Source organism: Hylobates moloch, unplaced genomic scaffold, assembly GCF_009828535.3.
Source record: "Hylobates moloch isolate HMO894 unplaced genomic scaffold, HMol_V3 SCAFFOLD_20, whole genome shotgun sequence".
Lineage (NCBI taxonomy): Eukaryota > Metazoa > Chordata > Mammalia > Primates > Hylobatidae > Hylobates > Hylobates moloch.
The window spans coordinates 44,272,121-44,294,635 of NW_026652295.1; the positions used below are offsets into that span (position 1 = coordinate 44,272,121).

A 22,515-nucleotide genomic window follows, 5' to 3' on the forward strand; every position below is an offset into this window, starting at 1 on the left:
ACAAGGTCAGAAGTTCAAGACCAGCCTGGACAAGATGGTGAAACACCGTCTCTACTAAAAATACAAAAATTAGCGTGTCGTGGTGGCATGTTCCTGTAATCCCAGCTACTCAGGAGGCTGAGACAGAGAATTGCTTAAACCCAGGAGGCAGAGGTTGCAGTGAGCTAAGATCGTACTACTGCACTCCAGCCTGGGTGACAGAGTGAGGCTCTGTCTCAAAAAAAAAAAAAAAAAAAAAGAAAAAGAAAAAAAGAAAATAGAAGAAAAAAGGAGTTCAAGAAGAGCTCAACTCAGAGGAAAAGGATACAAATTGATGTATACAATGTTAGACATATATGATAACAGAACATCCAAGTGAAAATATCTGGATGATAGCAGGGCTCTGGGTGTAGAACAATTCACATAGAGATAACAAGGAGAATATGCCAAGCTCACCAGGGATGAAGACAGAGGCAGAAGATGAACACTTACAGGGTGAGCCTTGAGCTGTTCCACATTTAAACAACAGGTGGAGGACAGGAAACAGAATACATTCTGTAGGAGTGAAAAGAGTGTGGCTCCTGGTGTTTGTAAGTCATTAAACTGCACTCTAAAAACAGAAGAGTAGTTACTTTTCATCCAAGCCTATAATCTAGAGCTGTCACACTGAGGACTTCTAAAGCTGGGAACATAGCATGGGAAAGGGTCTAGATCACAACTCTCTGAAGACTCAGACTCTCACACCTGAAGTCCTGCTAGGGTCTCACGGATGACGGCCTTAGTACTACTGAAATGACTAATCCTATGTTTTTAGATGTCTGTGCCCATCTGTGCACCAGACACTTAGTTGCAATGCCAATGTCCATTCCTTGCTTCTTCTTTGCTAATCGAAACTTGCTAATCGGGTCAGTGAAGTGCTGGGCACCAAGTGAAATACTTGCCTTTGCAGACTCTCTTGCAGCTAAGACTGGACCCTGAGACACAGTTCTGGACAATGAAGTGTGAGCAGGGGGCTGCTGGGAGCCATAGAAGGCTTTTGCCCTCCTTCATGGAAGTTTCTGTGTTCATGCAGCTAAACATACTCCTCATTTATGCAACGTACTTTACCTTTTCAGATCCACAGTGGTGACATTGAACACGACTCCTTTCAGCCAGAGGATCATGAAGAGGCGCTGAGAGAAAGGACAGTTGCCGATGCTTTCCCCATCAATTCCAGCCTGGAAAGAAGAGAACCAGTGTCCTGAGTGGGCAGGTGCAATTAGCAAGGGGAAAATAAGATTGTAACACCCAAATGCAGGTCTGAGGAGACCTTACTAAAACCATGTCCCAGCAACTTCAAAGGGCAGTAGCCTGATATTATTCATTTTTGTCTTCTTAATGTCCATGCAGGGCAATTCCTGGCAGCATGTAAGGGCTCAATAAATACTTGAATTGAACTTGATGATTATGCAGAATCATAACTTTATGAAATCATAGAACCCTTGGGGTAAAATTAGACCTGCAACATCACTTAGCCTGACACAAATGATATTGGAATGCCAACATCTACACCCCCAAGTAATCATCTAGTTTCTGCTTGAATATCTCCACTGACCAGTCATTTGTATTAATATCTCTCAAAGCAGTTCATTCTGAGGATTGCTCTAACAATTAGAAATGCTTTCCTTCGGCTACCTAGCCAAAATATGTTCCTCTGTAGTTTACCCTCCCCCACCCCTTGGTACTTGGTCCACGTGGATGTCATGAATATAAATATCTCGACTTTGATCCCATCTCCCTATATGGAGGCTAATCAGGAAGCTCAAGGCTTTAATCAATACATCACTTAGTTCTGGCTAGTACTTGGCCTTCACTGTCAATAATCCATTCATTTGTTAAATTACACTTTTACTCAACAAATACATATTGACCATCAGTTATGTGCAAGGCACTGGAGAAAATTACCCAGGGGATTCAAAACTGAATTCCTCCAAGGAGCTTATGGCCTTCTGTAGGGTGGGCTCGGGGGTAAGACAGGAACATATGTAAAAATAACAAAATTATTATTGGGTGTTCTGTACTTCTGCCATTTCATTTCCCTTCCTCAAAATAGTAGGCTCTTTTAGGTCTGAAAAACAAGTCCATCTTTACTGCACTTCTGAGTGGACTGCAGATCCCTTAATTTCATAAAGAATTAATTTCAAGCAAACCTATCAACAAACAAAAAAGGTTGGGGAATTGGTCTCTGTAGAATTCATTTCCATCAGGTGGTTTATTGGCCCCCAACATAATACTTAGAGGAAGAAATAACCCATTTGCTCCAGACTCTGATGTTGGCTGCCCTGGAAACCATGGCCCCCGCAGGTGGCCTGGCAGGGCATTCCACTGACAGGGAGGGCCTGTGTGGGCCTGGGTACTGAAGACTCATACAAAGCTGTAAACAATCCAATCAACATCCAGGAATAGGGGCTTACTGAGTTTTTTGTTTTTGTTTTTTTTTTCAAAAGAAAGGCAGAAAACAAATGCGTTCCAAAGCTCAACACACTGTTTTCCCCCTTGACGTTTGTTTTGCTGTGGTATTCAGATGGGGAAGCAGCGATGCCTTCTTTCATACATTAGAACCTCATTGTGTGCTTTTTTCTACCTTGCAAATTGCTCCCAGCAGGGGCTCAGGTTTATAATGGAAAACTGGAACCTTTGACAGTGTTGGTTGTACGTAATTGCTATGAAATTACAGTTATTTTACCTCCCTCTTAACTACACCAAAAGCCCCACTCCCTATTCAGTTCTCACTTTTCCTCAGTGCTGCAAACAGACCCACCCCTGAGTCTTGAGAAAGCACGGACTCCGTTATATAAAATGAGAAAGATAGGAGGGTACAGTGTGGGCACTACACCTGCCCACGGAGCTAAAGTTACCAATAAAACATGTTCAGACAGGTGGCTATCAATTTAATAATAGCTTGGTGCTAACTTGAGTTTATGATGTACGTTCCCTAGGAACTTCTCAAGAAACACTTGACAGGTACCAGGTTCTCGGTCCTTTAAGACATCCCGACACAGGGAGAATTCCCCCAGGCCCACTTATGGTGGAAGTAACAAGAGGAGAACTGAAAAAAAAAGCAAAAACAAAAACAGAAGCCAGATCCATATACTGTTATCTGTTTTCCTCTGATGGTGGTGGTGGGAGGATAAGGGAATTGAAGGAGGGACTAGCAAAATAGTGGATCTCTCAACTACATAAAAAATTCATATAATAATAATGTTAATAATAACATATCTATATTGTCAGGCATTGTTCTAAAGGATTAACATATGTTATTAACTTGTTTATTTCTCATGAGAAGCCTGTGAAGTGGGATATTTTCAGCTCTTACAAATGTGGAAATGGAGGCACAGAGAGATGAAACAACTGGCCTAAGGTTATCATCGTGGTGAAACCAGGATGAACCCAGGTGGTCTGGCTAGAGATCCAGTACTCTGAGCTGCATGCCTGGAGCCAGCCTGAGGGTCCAGCCAGGTAACAGGTCCTCCCCAGGTGCTGGGAGGGCTGGTGTTGAATTGTATGGACATCCTCTGGTCCATGTGCAATCAGCTATGCCAGGAGCATAGGCTCCCTACATTTTCATTATGTCTTATTAATCTTGTATTAAACTATAATTCTAGGTTTAGTAAACAAAATTGTCAAAGACCAATAGAAATATGCGAGGGTGCTACTATTTACTTTCACTGTCTGGGTATCCCTCTTTCAGCTTCCTCTATTCCTCTTCAAACCCCAACAGCCTTGTGGCCCTAAGAAATTGTTAAACGCATGGGTTAAATGTGATGATCTGTGACGACCATCTGAAACATCAACAGAGAGGAACCAGGTGGGGCTCAGTTGGGCCCCACACCCTGAAAAGTGTGAGGGAAAACCCAGGTGTACTTTGTTCCAGAGAGATTTTGAGCACTTGGGGCCAGGGACCGGCACAAAAGCAGTGTCCTAGGTTGAATCATGTTCCCCCAAATTCATGTCCCCTTGGAATGTGTGTATGAGACCTTATTGGGGAAACAGAGTCCTTGCAGGCAGAATCAACTTTAAGACGAGGTCATATTGTACTAGAATGGGCTCTAAACATGACTGATGTCCTTACAAGAAGAGGGAAATTTGGGCATAGACATTCAGAGGACAAAGTCATGTGAAGACGAAGGCAATGATTGGAGTGATGTATCTACAAGCCAACGAACGCCAAGGACTGGGTGGCATACACCAAAAGCTAGAAGAGACAAGGAGAGCCTGGCCCTGCCAACACCTTGATTTTGAACTTCTGGCCTCCAGAACTGTGAGAGAATCCATTTTTGCTGCTATCAGCTATACTATGTATAGCAATTTCTTGGAAACTAATGCAATCAGGGAAGTGTCAAAAAGACGATGATATATATATATATAAAAACAGCTAATGGCAAGCTTCCCAAGCTCATGATTCTACTTTGAACACAATTGCCAGCTATAATCCTAAAGTACTTCCTGTTCCCTAGATACAGTGCATATAACAACTTACTATGAAATATCATGCCATGTATAATATTCCATATGGTGATACCAATAGTAGTAGCATAATGTAATTATATAGGCTGTATGATTGTACTTCATATGTTATATGCTGGATACTTCATATTATATGCTATTATATATTGCCTTTCATGTGATCTCTCTCCATATATGATGAGCTTGGCTCCCTCAAAACATAGTTGAAATTTTATTTACTTTGTCTTCAGCAGCAACAAGCACAGGCACCTGAAACTTGCTTCATATTCAGTGCCTATTTAAATGGATGCACGCTGAGGGGAGGGTGATGTCCCTCCCTTTTTGTGGCTTGATCTCAAAATTCTCTCACTGGCATTCTGAAAAGCATCCTAAAATACATGCATACACACTAAATACATACATACATACATACATGGCTAGCCTGAGTTATGTAGCACACTAGCCGGAGACTGTGATTCTAGATCCATCTCTGCCTCTACTTCACTATGTGAATGACCTTAGGTAAGTTACCTCCTCTTGGCCTCAACCACTGCACCTATAACTTCCTGCAATTTTGTAAATTCAAGTGGAAAATGGAGATTAATTTAAGACCATGGTTCTCAAACTTTTTAGTCTTAGAACTCTTTTATGCTTTTAAAGATTGTTGAGGGTCCCAGAAAGGTTTTGTTTATGTGGATGATAGTTATTGATATTTACCGTGTTGTAAGTTAAAGCTGAAAAACATTTAAATATTTAGAAAAATGCTATAATAAATGTGTCCATTAACATACACAACATCTTAACATAAAATAACTATATTTTCTAAAAACAAAAGAAATTTAGTAAAAGTGGCAATGTTTTATATTTTTACAAAATCTTTAACATCTGGCTTGATAGAAGTTGGCTTCCACATTTAATCTCTTGGTATTTAGTTGGGGTATATGGGGCTTTTCTTGTTGTTGTTGTTGTTGAAACAGAGTCTTGCTCTGTCATCCAGGCTGGAATGCAGTGGCGCGATCTCAGCTCACTGCAACTAACTTCTGCCTCCCAGGCTGAAGCAAATACTGACAAATATTAAGTCTGAGTAAGCACGGTGTGTCAGCCAGTTGCTCTTTCAAGTAAAAACTGCTTTGTGAGGGAGGCAGCTGGTTCAGCTGGCAACTCAATCATACAAGTGCTTTTCCTTCCACAACCATCAGACTTTGGAATGCAGCCAAAGAGCTTATATGCATTTCCCATTTCATCAACCAGAATGTTTAGAAGACATGTATGCAAAGGTTGAGATTTAATCACATTATATAATTTTTAATGCTTCATCAAGGACATTCATAATTGAGGCTATTTTTTTTTTTTCCTGCACATGCATGACTGGCTAGTACCACTTATACCACTGCTTGGATTTGCGCTGAAATAGCAGTAAACTTACCCACGAAATACCAATCCCAGAGAGGGAAGCATACCATCTTGATATAACTCTAAAACTAGTTGTGACCTCTTAAAACCCCTGAAAGCCTCTTAGGGACCCCAGAAGTCCATGAACAACATTGGAGAACCATTGTTTTAAGACATTCCATGAACACACCAGATATGTAATACTTGGTCTCCAGATAACGAAGAGGAAGCTGATAATTGGCCAAAAGTCACTCGAGGGTACCCAAGTCCAGAAATGGGAGGAATCATTCAGAGAGGATCCAAGAAGGAATTATAGAAAGTGACCAGATGACATTGAAGCTTGATAGATGTGTCAGTTATCAATTTATTGCCTTTCAGCTCCAATGCACCCTTGAATATATGCTCTATGAGAATAGGGGGAATTTCTTTAAACATTTCTCCTTTAAAGTGAGCACAAAGTTAGGCTTTCTCACCAGGGAGAACTAGAGGGGCACTGCAGGAGGAAGAGGATTTCTTGCTGGCTGTGGTGTGGGCTGGGGGTGGGCAGTGTAGCTGTGAGGGCACGCAGTGGAGCCGCTCCAGCTATAGGCTCAGCATGCAACCCCCCGGCACCTCATAGCCTCAGCCTGGCAATAACCTTTCCAGCACTCTTGACATAGAAACCAAAGCCCCCATTAAGCCTATGTCCAGCTGGCCTATGGCCAGGGTGTCCACACAGCTCCGTCACTCCCTTTGCAAGCCCCACGTGTCCTGAAGGCCTTCTTCTCCACTGACACCTCGTTCCTGCTGCACGCTGTACTGATGCTGATTGCCTGCTCCCTGCCTGAACTCTGGGGAGTGGCCTATTGCTTGCTCAGCAACTCCAGACCAGCTCTGGCCTGACCAAACCAGTGAGTTCTGTGCCAGGTTCTGAACCGCGTCTAAGTTTGTCCTTCCCCGGTTCCTCTCCCTCAGTCCTAGGGTACCATAGAGAGTTTCCTTATATGTCATGGTTACTCTTTTATCTTAGTTAATACTTCATGTTGAATTTCTCCTGTTTAACTTACCATGTAGTTTCTCACTCCTGATTGGACCCAGACTACATCAGATGCTTAAATATCTGTTATTTCAAAATGTAAGATTTTTATGACCTTTGACTTCTTTAGAAACCTGGCAAGGTTAAGTCCTGGATGAAGTATTAGGAAAGAAACCTCAGTTTTCTCAAGAAAGATAATTAAGTCACCATTTACGTCACATTTCCACTTTTTGTTGCTGTTGCCCATGAAACTTGTCCCTGAGGACTCAAGTGATTAAATAATTTTTTTAAGTGTACAGATAAAAATTACACAACAATAGGTCTGTAACTGACCTCAGGAATGCTATACGCCAGCTCTTTCTTTTTACTGGTAGAGAAATAGACCCAGAAAGGTTAAGTGAATTGCCCATGGTAGCACAGCCAGTTCCCATAGCAGAATCAGGTCTCTCTAACTCCTGACTCTCAGCTCTGAGCAGACCACACTGGCTGTTGTCCTCTAGAAAAGAGTGGCAAAGTGGCAAAGGCCACATGAAGAGGACTTTCTTTAAACATAATAACTCATCTAAACTGTTTAGACAAAGAAGCTTTCTTTATAATAATATTTCCAGCTGCCCATTTTTTAATTAGTTAGTGTAAGTCAGACAACATTTCTAGTTGTGACTATTTTTTTTTAATACCAAACAGTCTATCCTTCTGATAATTTGGTTGGCAAGACTTCAACTAGCAGGGATGGGACCTGGTGGTACGTGGTCCACATGAGGATAGAGAGGTCTACCCTTGAAGAAATCAATGTTCCCTTTCTCAGAAGCCACAAAAGGCCTAATTCACTGGGGTCACCCAGGCATTTTTCATTCAAGAAACAGGTAACAGGTATACATTTGAGGCTACAGAGATCTTCAACATTTATCTAAAGTTTAATGTATGGGCTGAATCAGCTCTATGTAGACCACTACCTGTACAATGTTGATATGAAGAATTCTAGGTATATTGGTCAGAGTTCTCCAGAGACAGAACCAGCACAATATGTATGTGTGTGTGTGTATTTATATATATATATACACACACATATGTACATATACACACACACACACATCCTGTTATATCTACTATATATGCAGAAACATATACACATCTTATTTTTATGGAATACATTATAATAACAATATATATATGTGTCTGTACATATATATACACATATATATAATACATATCAGTTGGGGTGTGAAGAGAGAGAGATTTATTTTAAGGAACTGGCTCACACAGTTGTGGAGGCTTGGTGTGTTCAGAATCTGCAGGGTAGGCCAGCAGGCTGAAGCCCCGGGGAAGAGCCGCAGTTCGAGTCCAAAGGCAGCCTGCTGGCAGAATTCCCTCTTCTTCAGAGGTTGGGGTCAGTCTTTTTTTCTGTGAGGCCCACCCACACTATAAAGGGCAATCTGCTTTACTCAAAGTTCACCAATTTAAATGTTAATGTCACTCCCCCCAAAAAAAGGCACCTTCACAGAAGCATCCAATGTCTGGTCAATATCTGGGCACTATGGCCCAGCCAAGTTGATATATAAAGTTAACCATTACACCTGGCATATTTAAATATTTTACTTGATTCAGGTAACCTATTAATTCAGTATCTGTCATCTGCACCTTAGCTCACCAGATAGTTTTGTAAACAATTGAATATAGTTGTGTACATGTCCTCTCCCAAAAGAACTTGTAGGCTCCAGACTTAGCGGGCTCCTTGGTTTACACCTCTAAGTGAGCAGGATCCAGTGGTGCCTTTGATGCATAACTAGCCTGGTCTGATGGTGGCTTTGGGCCCAAGGCTGCCTACAACTTTGTATGTTGCACAGTGCCACTGTGTTTGTGGCCCGTTGGGCTGTCTGTCCTTCAGCCTGCCTTGAGCTTTACGTCCATCTGCCACTGAGTGTATGTTCACCCTCCCGTGCTTCACACACTCTCTGAGAAAGAACTGCCCTTTCCAACTGAACACCACTGCCCCTTCTCCCAGCCCCTTCTTTCTACTCCCACATGGCTTCTTTCTTATTCTTTCATGTCCCACTATTTGAATAAATGAATGGGTTACTTTTAAACCTCTTGCCAGCGCTGCTTCTGTTTAACAACTTCTGAAATTGTCTTTCAATCTCTTTCTGGGTTAATCAATTCCTTTTTTTTTCCTTTGTGTCTTCATCCTACCTGATATTTGTCTTATAGCTAAAACTTTTGATTATCCTTTCTTCTTAAAGCTCAGCCATCTGCAGCCTCCCTTGCCACTTGGTGCCTCTTAGGTGGCAGGAGCCAACTTCACAGGCAGGCAGTCTGTGCAGTTGCATGGGGCCCCACACTTGGTTTAATGCTCTGCTGTTGCTATCCTGAAATTCTTAATAATTTTGGAGCTAGGGTCCCTCATTTTCATTTGGCAGTAGGCACTGCACATTATGCACTGGCCCTGCCTGTGGACCCCTTATTCTTCTTGCTGACATCCTCCTCTTTCTGGCATTTGCCCTCTCAGCTCACCACTCTTCCCCTCCATGCTTGGTGCTCTTTGGAGAACTTTTCTTCTCTTGAGAACATGATTGCCCTTCCCAAGTCAGCAATAACTCTGGCTTCTAGGCCTATAAACATGCTACCTACCCTAAGCTTAAAAAAAAAAAAAAAAAGAGTCAGAGAAGGAAAGAAAACAAGGGAAAATGTTGAAAGGCAGTAGGGCTTGCTTGGCTCAAGTCTACCTTGTTGGTTCCACCTCCTAGCCTATCACACTGCAATGTCATATGTTATTCTAGGATTTGCCTCATTTCAATTAAATATCTTGCCAGTTACTAGATACTTGAGGTTTTCTTAGAAGTCAGACAATATGCTGTACTATTACTATTTTTCAAAAGTAAATGATCTGACCTTCCAGTAATCTAGTTGCTATGCTCCATTAGCATGAATGTGACTCAGTGATTTGTTTTATTTATCTACTCTCAGAAACCTGTAAGTACTCAAGAAATGTAAGTTTGATGGCCTTGGTATGTCTTCCAAATGATCCCACCAATCTTGGGAAGGCAGAATGGCTCTCATATGTTAATATTATAAACATGCACCGTGCCTTGGGAGAGCCCAAAGTCCACACTCTCTGCCTCCAAGTTTGGCTGTTTCTGCTCACTAGCCCAGGTGTAATATTTAACAGCTAAATTCCATTGCAGTAGAGGCAGATTTTAGTCCTCAACTTCACAGAATATTGTGGTACAGTGTTAAGGGCATTGTATAGACTCATGCAGACCTGGGTTCAAATTCCTCCCCTGACACCAACCAGCAGAAAAAATGTCTGCAGTACTATTTCAATTCCATATGTCCTTCATAACTTTCCACAGCCCCAGCTAGAGGTGGAGTCCACATTTCACTTCTTCTTAAAATAGAGCAGGCTTTTGTGGTTGTCCGGATGAATGGAATATGGCAGAAGTGACACAATGTGTGACTTCTGAGATTAGGTAATAGAGGGTGATACAGCTTCTGCCTGTCTCTCTCTGTCTGTCTCTTTTGGGATGCTTCCCCCTGGAACCTAGCCACCATGTTGTGAGGAAGCCCAGAGCACATGAAGAGGTTCTCTGTAGTGTTCCAGCTAATAGTCTCAGCTAAGTTTTCAGATGACAGATTGCCTCAACAACCAGACAAGAGAATGAATGAGATTTCAGATTATTCCAGCCCCCAGCTTTTGAATTGCCCCAAATGACATCTAGTGAAGTAAAATTAGCCATTCTAACCAAGCCCTGGGCAAATGCAGGTTTTTGAGCAAAATAAATGTTGTCATTGTTTAAAACCACTAAGTTTTGGGCTGGTTTGTTACTCAGCAGGCAACTCACATACACACTTAGCCTCAGGCCCCTTATCTTCAAATTGGTAGCAGAGTTATATAATTGGATGACAATATGTATAAAACATATAGTATTTACTTTATATACATTTACAGCTACTGTCTTTATGGCCACAGAAGACAAACATTTAGGAAGAGCTTGTTAAATACCTTATTTATGAAATGTTATGCCTTGGTGAAGGGTCAATAGACCTCTCTTTGATGGCACAAAATTTCAACAGTACCTAGTGTTCAGGGTTTTGTGTATAAAGCAATAAATTCAACAAAGAAAGTAAATACAGGAAGAACTGCAGCTATTGTTCATTGGCCAGAGGAAAGTGTTCCTAAACTAGGTCAGTCATGCATTTACTATGAAGGGAGAGAGGGAAAAGTGACTTATGTTTGGTTAACTGTTGGTACAATGATAGATACATGCATGTCTGTTCTCTATAAGACCATTGAATTTCTGTGAAAAGCAACACCCTCCAACCAAACACCTTTTTCAAGTAGTTCAAGAGTCAAAGATGAGAAGGGCTGGAACCCAAGGAATATAGATGGTTGAAGCTGAGGGATCAGGTCTGGGACAGATTCCTGGAAGTTTTCTACTGAAGTTTATTTGAAGCCTTTGTGTTCTCTCAACATCCGGAAACATTTTCACAGCTTTTTAAGGTACTGTCATCCCATTCTTTAGACCTGATTATGGCCCTCAATGCTTGGGTCAGGAAGGTTGAAATCTGGAATTCTTCCACCTCAGAAATGTACCAAAACACAGGAAACCAAAGAGCAATACAAATCTATAGCCTCAAATAAACAGAACTCCTTTCCACATTGGTTTAATTTGAAGAAGAGGTCTCCTCACCTAAGCCTCCCTTGGAGAATCCCCATCCTAATACAGGAGATATGTTTTCCACTTAATGAGGCCACCGTCAAAAGCTTTGCTTTCCTCTCTAGACATTTTTCTTATTTGTCATCCAAGATGCTATGGAAATTAATGGTAGCTCTTGATCATGAATCCATTCCCCCTACATTTAAAGAATAAGCCTGCAATTCCTATAATCCTCATACCAAACAAGGATATCTTGACATTGAGCTCTGCTACTCCTACAAAGGTTGGTGTTTGAGATCCTGAGATAGCTGAGAATCCTCAATTATTACTCATCTGCCCTTCTGTTCTGGTTGTCTGAATGTTGAGTTTTGAATATAGACTCTTAATAGGATAAGCTGGGCTGGAAAGACTTTAGAGACATCCCAAAATCTGTCATCCTAGCTGTCTGTTGGCTTCAATAATCACTCATGAATCCCAAACTCAAATATAACAAATTAAAAGCTTATGACACTAAAATGAAATCTGAGTCCTGAGGTTTATTAATTAGGGTCATGTACATCTGAGAACTTACGAAAAAATTTTTGCAAGATTACTAGTTTATAATATGTCAACAAAGTATGTTTTTAGAGCTTGAAAATTCACTCCACTAAGCATTTTAAAAACTGGAATGCCCAGGCCCCACTCTCAGATATTCTGATTTAATTAATCTGGGGGTAGGGCTCAGACATCAGAATTCTTTTCCCTCAAAATTCTTGAGGTGATTCTAATGTTCAGTCAGGACTGACAACTTCTGACCTAGTGGTGCCCACAGTGGGAGATGTGCAATAGAATCACCAACGGAGCTTGTTAAACAAAGAAACAAATGAGCTCCCTGACCCCATTGCAGACATGCGGAATCAGAGTCTCTGGGCTCAGGACATGTGTGACGGGCTGGACCAAGCACCCAGAGTAGCACTTAGGACATTGTTTCTCCCTCCTCTTTTTGTTTCCTTTTTCCTTATCTAAACTGGAAACTCCTTCACATCCTGGCTCCACTCCTACTTCCCACCCCATTTCTATGCTGTTCTTCTTCACCTTCCATCCCTGCACAGGCCCTGAAAGAAGTGCACCATTTTGAGTTGTTCAGGGCATGGAGAGCCCATTTTGGATCAAGACATCTGGAGAACCTCAAGTCAATGCAGCCATAAACAATGCCAAGAACTTCATGTGCCAACTGATATTTTTATGGTTGCGTCTCCACACAGAACTCTTAAGTTCTGCCAGGTGGGTCTTCCCTGAGGGTGACAGAGTGTGCTGTGACTGGGTACAGAAACCCTAGTCACTGGGCTCAAGTTCTCATGTGGTCAACCACAGGCCATATGTATCCAACCACATTTGTTCTCTCCAGCCACCTTCCTCTAGTCAACCATGGTGAAAAACGTGGCTTCTTAAAAAATGCAGGGTCCTCATAAGGTCCTGTTTTGGGCTTTCTTGGCTGTGTGGAGTACCAGCAAGCTTTATCTCCACTCTCAACCATATGCAGGCACTTGGCCACTTGGGCAGGGTGGATCCACACAGCCAGATATGCATCTTCACCAAGGGCCAACTTGGTTCCAGAGACTGGGAATGTAGTGATGTGGTGATGAAAGAGACATGGTCCCTCTCTTGAGAAGCTATCACACAACAGAGGCAGCAAAAGGTAAAGACATGATGGCCAGGTTATCACTGAAGTGCAGTAGTGGTAGAGAATGGGTGGAGTGGGGACAGGAAGGAGCCCACCTAAGGGTTCAGGGAAGGATTTGGGGCAGCAAGAATGCCTAATATGAGTCTCAAAGGTAAGAGAGTTTATTCATACAAAGTGGTAGGTAAGGCCATCCAGGCGGAAATGACGGCATAAGCACATGCCTGGAGGCTGGATTGCACAATGCAAGGGTATTAGGCTGTTTTTGTGTTCTGTAAAGAAATACCTGAGACTGGGTAATTTATATTGAAAAGAGGTTTAATTGGCTGATGGTCCTGCAGGCTGTACAAGTGTCATGCCAGCATTTGTTCAGCTTCTGATTAGGGCCTCAGGAAGCTTATGATCATAGTGGAAAGCAAAATGGGAGCAGGCACTTTCCATGGCAAAAGCAGGAGCGCGAGAGAGAGAGAGAGAGAGAGAGAGAGAGAGAGAGAGAGGAACCAGGATCCTTTAAACCACAGCTCTCCTGTGAACTATCAGAGCGAGAACTCACTCATTACCATGGGGAGGGCACAAAGTCAGGAGGGAACCAACCCCATGACCCAAACACCTCCCACCAGGCCCTGCCTCCAATATTGGGAATCACATTTCAACATGAGATTTGGCAGGGACACACATTCAAACCATATCAGCGGGTGTGCAGGGAATTCCAAGCAGATCTCGTTCATGCTCTATTAGGAAAACCCATGCAGAATTTCTCTAGTTCCCTTTCTTCCTCCATTCTGAGGACCCCAGCCTAGCCACAGGCAAAGCCATAAGGCAGTCAAATGCTCATCTTCTGGGGGTCTCTGTATCTTCCCGATCTGCTGTCTCCACCAACATGCATCTCTAAACCCCTCAGCCACCCTTGGCCAGCATGCCTCTCCCCACTTGTCTCTCTCAGTGCCAACTCTGAAAGCATTCACATTTATGTATGAATTGTTGATAACTGCTAAGCACTTATTCCTCCTGGGGTACTTTTATTTATCATGGCCCGGATGTAAGCAACGAGATGAAGCTTCAATAGTAGGGTTACAGGTGTCTGCCAGAAAGTGATTAAATAACTGGGAAAGAAGGAAGAAGGGCAACAATAGCTTCCTGGGGGTCCTGAAACCAGACATGTAGGTTTTTATCTATTATCTCCTATGTGAGATCCTGCCAACTTGTTACTTCTGCATTTCTGAAAAACTAGCTCACACAATGCGTGCCCCAGACCAAAGGGCAGGCACTCTTATCACAAAACTCCTTTAATTTCCATTTAAAATTCTCTATTTAAAATTACTTCAAGGGTGGTTGGAAGGGCAAGACTTCAAAAACAACAACACATTCCTTTTTAATTAATTGGAGGCGGGTGACTATAGGAATGTTTTAGCTTTGCCATTAATATGAGTGCTATGAATTTGTAATAGTGACATCTTCCTATACTTGTGCAGTAAGATCTTTGTTAGCAAGACTGTTTGGAGAAGCAAGATGTTCCCTGGTGAACTGAATTCCCTGGGTAGCCTTTTAAGCAATTCGGGGCAATGTAATAAAGAGCACAAGATTAAGAGTCCTGCGTTCCAGACCTAGTTTGGGCACAAAGAGTTGTGTGATCTGGGGCAAGTAATTTTCCCTCTCTGCGCCTTAATCTTGTTATTTTTAAAGTGGATAAATTAGAAAAGATGGTCTTGAAAGACACTCTGTTCCTAAAATGTGGCTAGGAGAAGGTGAAAATAACTAAATCTTTTATTTGCACCTAAAAATTCCAATGGCTGAATAGAGACTCCACAAGCTACTACAGTCCTCTCTCCCAGCACCATGTGTGGCTCACAGCACGGGCTGGATAAACGTTTGCTGAGAGGATGAAAGAGCCTGTGGACTAGCATTCTATTCTGAAAACAGGCAGCTGGGTCTGCAGGGGAGGGGCCAGTACCATCGATTGCAAGGAAAATCAGGCCACAAAGGAAGAGCCACCTGTGACCACCTTTGCTAGCTGCTTCTGGGCTCTGCCTTCTCACAACTTCTCTGTAGCATCTTTCCATAGTATTCTCAGCACCTTACCTTAAAAAGCAGTTGAAGAAGCACCCTTTTTGGAAGGCTGTCCCCACCCCATGTCCCCGCCCCCACCCCCTCCTGCTCTATCCAACTCTTTCAGACTAGGGCAGCTGAGGTCCAAAGACTTCAGATGACTTTTCCAAGGTCACACAGATGATTGGTAGGGATGGACTTTGCTATTGAATGGAGATGGCTGAAATCTCAGTCAAAATCATGAACGTATGTAATTTAGACATAATCAGGGAAGATAGGAGAAACAGAACTGAATCCTTTGGAAAGTCATCTTCGAGAGATATTCCTGCTAAGCCTTGCTTATCTTTCATTTCATTCCCTTAAAAGAGTAAACTGCTAAAGACAGAGGAAGAAAAATCCTGCCTGGTTATTGAAGGGTGTGGATTCACATCAAGGTTTTTTTTTTTTTTTTAATCGTGGAGGAGTTACTTAGGGTAAAGACAGAAAGCCACCCACACTCCTACTGCAGCTCCTGAACTCCCAGGGGAAGGATAGAAGGGAAGCTGTGTAGCTGTCTCTCCTCACTGTGTTCCTTCTTCTCCCGCCTAGGGTGATTGGGAGGATTAGGGGAGATAACACAAGTAAAATGGGGGCGCAGTGCCTGGCAGAAAGCACTCAGTGCATCTGCCATCTTCAAGGTCACTCTGCCCGCTGGGCCCATTCCTCCTTCCTCCTTCTCCTCACCCCCGGCCAGCACATTAAAGGTCACAGGTCTGGAGAAAGTCCTTCTCTGCCACTGTGCAACAGGGAAATGTTTCTCCCAGCCAAGTGCCCCTGTCATGTGGGCCCACCCAACTAATTTCTTTTGAGCGCCTATAGAACTTACAGTGAAGACTGTGGTTAGTCCTGGATGATTATATCTTCTGCTTTAGAAGGGAGCTTTGAAAACAGCCTCACAGTTACAGACAAAACCAAGCCAGTTTTTGTGTCAAGAAGACCCAATTTCGTTTTCTCAGCCTTGAAAAAAAATCAATTTGAACTTGCTGCTGGCTGAGTTATATGTTCAAGCTCAGACCGAGCTGTAATTGGAAAGGAGTCTGTCTTTTGTAATACCCAGGCCAAAAGGGGAAATGAAAACCTTTTTCAAATGGCAGAGTAAGGCAGGAAATGTTCTCTTTATTGTACTCTCATAAAAAAATAAACCTACCCAGTAATTATACCACACACACACAATAGTCCAGGCCCTCACCCAGGAAGCCACAACCTGAGATGAAGGAGTCAGTGGTTATTTTCAAAAAGGGAATTTTTCCAAGCCCTACCATATTTTCTTTCACAAGTTCCTTTGCATTTACAAGAGACAGATTGCCCACCCTGCTTTTCTGCCTGACTGGTGGAAGTCAGACGACCTGCATACTGGTCCCAGTTGTTCTGCAAGATGAAGGTACCCTTGAGCAAGTCACTGTCTCGGTCTGGCATTCTTCACCCTTACCTATGAAATGAAGGGGCAACTAGATAATGCCTACATCTAAATTCTCTGATTCTCTTTATGCTCACTTGTTCGTTGGGCACAAAGGAGTCAGAGGTGATCCCTGCTTATGAAAAGCTCTAATGTAAATTCTCCACTTTATGTCTAGGAGAAAAAACTGAAAGTGGCCATTATAAAAATACAAAACTGCCCCATTGGTGGACTCCAAAATAAATGAGGTGCAGAAATTGTTCTTTTCCTCTACTGGATCCTTTCTGTAAGTCTTGGAATTTGCTATGATGCTCTTGGGGCATTCAAATTCACAAGCACAAAAAGAACTATATTTTGGGTACCACATTCTAATACTACTATCCACAGAGTGGATTCCTCAAATCAGCCATCTGGTATATAGAATATGTGAAAATGCATTTCCAGTTCTAGCAGAGATTGTTCCATCCATAGGTCTAGAGTAGAAGTATATGTAATCGTTGACAATCAACAAAGCATATCAGTTGTATCTTATTTAGTTTGAAGGTGCCAAACAGGGTTGTTGTACATGTTTTTTAAAAAATTTTACAATGGTCATCTCATCTCCACCCCAACCCCCACCAAACTATTTCTACCACCTTAAGCCAGGGTGAGCCAAAGTCCCAACCTTTCCTTTACGTACAAGACCCACCTAAGGAAGGAAGCCTGCTATTGTTGGACTATGTTTAGAACAGATGATGTTACGTGATGAACTTCAAGCATTAATGACAGATAGTCTTCTAGATCCTATCTAATGTTTAGGATCAGCCCCTTCAAATTGTTTTTTGATGGAGCCTCAGGAACAGCAAAGAAGCATTGCAACTTGTGCTTCATCTCCCAATTATTGAAGGAGGCTGCTGGAAACACAATATAGAAAATTCTGAGGTCTCAACTAGGATTAGTAGGACAGAATGTAAGCATTATTTGGTGATGACATGTTTTATTTATAAAGTCAACCTTAGACGCAATTCTGCTGACTCTTCTACACAGAGAAGAGGCCTGCTGAAGAATTAAAAGATAAGAACAAAGCTAAAATGAGAAGCATAATTTTCCCCTATGTCCTCCTAGTTAGCTCTTATGGACCTTTCTGTAACATGAATTTATTCTGCTAAGTTGTAAAACAGATCCTGTTTTACTTTTCCCTTCTCAGTCCTATGATACAGTTCAGGGCCAGACACATTTACTCTAGTTGTTCAAAATGTAGCCTGCATGAAAAGACGAGTGCCTTAGAGACATACCAAAGGGCAGAACAGAAACAAGGCTTAGAAATAAATTTAACATAAGTAGAGTATGGGTATCAAGGACTTTTACTGTATAGCACTTGCAATTATGTGATTAGCTTTCAGCAAGATGTGTCTTCTCTCTATCTTTTCAACCAGAAAATAATTTAAAAAGCAAAGATAGCTTGAATTGGCCTCGAAGCTGTCTCCATCTCTATAATTGGGAATAATAACAGCTGCCCACCTACTTCATGAGTTGTCTGTGAGCATCAAAGGTGCTCTGAAGGGATGACGTAAAATAATGGAACCTACCACTGCCGTATCCAGTCTTCTTCATTAGTGGATTGAAATTCCAGCTAGAACACAATGTCCTACAGCTCCAGGGTCCCCTTTTAAGTTTATCTCTCAATCAAGTCTCATTAAGCGCTTTTTATCTCTCCCCTGGCACTCCAAGAAAAGGCCCTAAAAGGAATAGTTTTCTTGTTAGGAGGAAATTCTGGGTTGTCTATAGCCTTGCTGCTCAAAGTAGGGCCACAGACCAGCAACATCAGCATCCTCTAGGAGCTCATTAGAAATGCAGATTCTCAGGCCAGCCCCATACTTACTGAATCCGAACCGGCATTTTCAATAAGACCTCTAAGTGATTTATGCCTCTTAGTGTTTGAGAAGGCTGGTCTTCAGAACCTTTGCAAGATAAAGGCCTCATACAGCAACAATCGGAAGACCTTTATAACCGATGCATTGGGTCAGTGATAGCTAGCTTTTCTTTTTCATTTAAAAAGTGCATCTTTGCACATCCAGATTTCACATAATTCCTGGTTAGGAAAAACAAAAACAAAAACAAAAACAAAACTCCACTCTTGTTCATAGTAATCTGGCCCTACTGGGTTCTAAAAATGTCAGTGAATCTCAGCCAAATTTCCATACCTCGTGCAGAGGAGGAGCCTGCTTGCAAATAACAATGGCAGCCAGGTGCTGAAAGTGAACACTGAAGCTGAAACTGGAGCTGAGGTTAAATTATTTATTGAAATTCCATGACTTGGCTTGTCTCTTAGAAGCCAACCAAACCTAGAGTCACTGAGCATGTTCATCTCAAACAGGCCCCATCCTGCACCCCCTGAAGTTACCTGCCTCTTTGCCTGTGGGACCAGTCAGATGTTGGACCCTCCCTCCAGGGGTTAAGTTATGGAAACATGACATGGCTGGGTTAGTAAGCTGGGCTCTCTAAAGGTGCTATCCTGAGAGCTCCTGATGTCCACGGCTGAGCAGTTCAGTGGCTTAGCAGTCTGCCTGTGTGCAACCTCTAGTTCATAGAAAGACTGCCTGTTGCAGGAAAAATAACTCACTTGCAGCTAACTCTTTCTTTTCATTTTTTAGAATAAACACCCTTTGTCTCAGGGTTTCTATTTGTATAACAGAGAGAAACGAGTTTTGTGAGCGTTTTTGTTTGTTTTTGCCAACCAACATGCCAATATATATAAAATGAATTAAACTCTGTAGATATATATTCCTTTTACAATATAATCACTAATATTTGATCCTCAAAAGCAAAATACTATGAAAACATGTTCATCAATAGCAAAATAGGTGGCTGGGCACAGTGGCACAAGCCTGTAATCCCAGCGCTTTGGGAGGCCGAGGCAGGCGGATCATGAGGTCAAGAGATCGAGACCATCCTGGCCAACATGGTTAAACCGCATCTCTACTAAAAATACAAAAATTAGCTGGAGGTGGTGGCACATGCCTGTAGTCCCAGCTACTTGGGAGGCTGAGGCAGGAGAATCACTTGAACCCAGGAGGCAGAGGTTGCAGTGAGCCGACGTGGCACCACTGCACTCCAGTCTGGCGACAGAGCAAGACTCCATCTCAAAAAAAAAAAAAAAAAGAAAGAAAAAAAGCAGAATAGTTGATTACAATGTGATATAACCATATGATAGAATAGTATACAGCTATTTAAAAGCATGAGTTTGATTCTTATGTATTATTCTAGAGGGAGTGTCACAGTAGGAGAAAAAGGCAAGTGACAAAGTAATATGAACAGTGTGATCCCTTTTTGTATTTAAAAACAAAATCTTGTACGTGTTCATATTGTGTGTGTGTGAGAGAGGATATATATATAGTTTTATATATAAAACCACCAGGCTGGGAATCAGAAATCCTGGGTTTCTGTCCTGATGCTCCCCTAAGAAGTGGGGGCTGCTCATCTCTGGGCCTCTGACACCTTCTCTGCCTATCACTCAGAGTGACAGCAAGGGTCACATGAGACCATGTGCATAGAAGGGCTCTGACCAGTGGAAGTGATTACAGCTTCCAGTCACCTATGCAGAGATGAAGGTTAATATAATAATTATATTATATATAGGGCAGAATGGAATAAATGGTAAATAGGAGACTCAACAATATGTTTTTCATGTCTTGGGAAGCAGTGTTTACTACTGCGTGGGACATCGGAAAAGTGTCCTTTCATTTTTATTTCCTTGGTAGATTTGTTTTTTGTCTGCTTGTTTATTTCTTTGTTAAATGTGTAGGGTGAGTAGACATCCCAGCTTGCCTAGGACTGGGGGGATTCCAGGACTTTCAGGATTTAAAACTGGAAAGGTCCCTGGAAAACTGGGATGAGTTGGTCACTCTATGTACACGCATTTCTACTTTCAGAAAAGAATTTGAAGGCATAGTTAAACACAGAAGCTTACATTTAATAAAGGTTGGTGCAAACGTAATTGCTGTTTTTGCCATTACTTTTAATGGCAAACTCATTCATACAATGCCCATGCACAGACAGAGTTTATTCAATTCAAAGCAGTTAAAAATGTCAAATAACCCATTCTTAGTACTTTTGGTTCATCGTACGACAGTTTTGTCCTTCACTGGATCAAATGTAGTGATTCTCAGTATCAATAATCACTCCAGACTCTGTCTAAATGTTCAAATGGGTGATGGACATTATAATGGCATAGACCTATGAGGTTTCCTAACATTAACTAGAGTAGACAAAAGGCAGCTTGTCGGAAAATAACACTAACAACAACAAAAGGGAAATTGCTGATTCTTTTTAGGGCTGGATGTTACATGTGTGCTGTATGTATGCAATGTGCGTATTGTCTTCCCATGTTTGGTTGACTTTTCATTGCTAAATGAGCAATGTAGTTCATACAGATCTGCCCACATATCAAAAGAATAAATTATTTCCTTTCAGGGCTCTGTCTTTTGCAAGAAAGTTGTGTTTAAACTATATAGATGATTTATAATAAATATTTGTAATAAATATTTATTTTAAATAAAGAGATTGGGTGATTATTTTTATTTCACCCTTGAATAACAAGGATTATAGTAACTTTTTCACTCTTTATTTTTGACTTTGTGGCCTTTTGGATTTTGCATGCTTTTTCCTATGATTCCACTACAGGTGTTTATAGTGAACCATAAACCACTTTTTATCAAATTCCAGTGCAAACTTTAATGACAAACATATTGTAATTATTCTTGCTACATTCAAATTGTAATGAATCAAAATGGTATGTGACCTTTTTTTTGAGAAGAAACTCCCTTTTTAATTTTTTCCATCTGAAAATTAGATATTTATATGAAATACACAAAACATACCTTAAAGCAATAGTGTGATTCATGTAAACTGATATGTAATATTTAGGAGCATAAAATCATGCAATATCAGAGTTGAAGGGACTAAACGGTTATTATCATTATTATTACTTTTTCAATATTCTTTTACTGTGGTAAGAATGCTTAACATGAGACCCTCTTAACAAATTTTTAAGTGTAAAATACAGTACTGTTAATTGTAGGGACAATGTTGTACAGCAGACCATTAAAACATATTTATCTTGCATAATTGATACTTTATATTCTTTTATTAGCAACTCCGCATGGACACAGGAAGGGGAACATCACACTCCAGGGACTGTTGTGGGGTGGGGGGAGGGGGGAGGGACAGCATTAGGAGATATACCTAATGCTAAATGACGAGTTAATGGGTGCAGGAAATCAACATGGCACATGGATACATATGTAACAAACCTGCACATTGTGCACATGTACCCTAAAACCTAAAGTATAATAATAAAAAAAATAAATAAAAATAAAAATAAAAAAAAGAAATCGCAACCCTAACACCCTATTGCTGAGAATGCAAAATAGTACAGCCACTATGAAAAAAGTATGAGTATTTCTCAAAAAATTAAAAATAGAACTACCATATGATCCAGCAATCCCACTTTTGGGTATTTATCCAAAAAATTGAAATTAGGATCTCAAATACATATATTAGTACTGCAATGTGCATTACCATTTACAGTTGCCAAGATATGGAAATAACCTAAATGTCTATCAACAGACTTTTTTTGAAAGATGATCTTCTAGTTGCTATTTCAACAAATCCCCCAGATCTGGAGCCCAGCTAACTTCCCTCCATCATTTGTAAATTAAAAATAAAAAATAGATGTGATAAAATACCCTAAATTATTTCTTTGGCCCTTTTGAGCCCATACTTGAACCCTCCAATGACTTTGCACTAATAATAGGATAAAATTCAAACTCCTTGAGCTGCCTCTCAGGGACCCTTTCTTTTTCCAGGGTTA

At 41.4% G+C, this 22,515-nt stretch overlaps 1 protein-coding gene across 13 annotated transcripts in view; it reads right to left on the minus strand.

Annotated features, from left to right (window-relative positions):
• CLIC5 (chloride intracellular channel 5) overlaps window positions 1-22,515 on the minus strand; it is a 225,341-nt gene that overhangs the window by 55,587 nt on the left and 147,239 nt on the right. For 12 of the 13 annotated variants that reach the window (XR_009211322.1, XM_058432386.1, XM_058432393.1 and 9 more), the window contains one exon: window positions 1,087-1,196. Coding sequence is in view for 12 of the 13 variants with exons in the window: in XM_058432386.1 (XP_058288369.1) it covers window positions 1,087-1,196 (110 nt within the window). In the remaining variant the exon portion in view is untranslated. Of the gene's footprint in view, window positions 1-1,086; window positions 1,197-2,931; window positions 3,016-22,515 lie in introns of those variants that run through there. The other variant, XM_058432396.1, reaches the window with a different exon arrangement.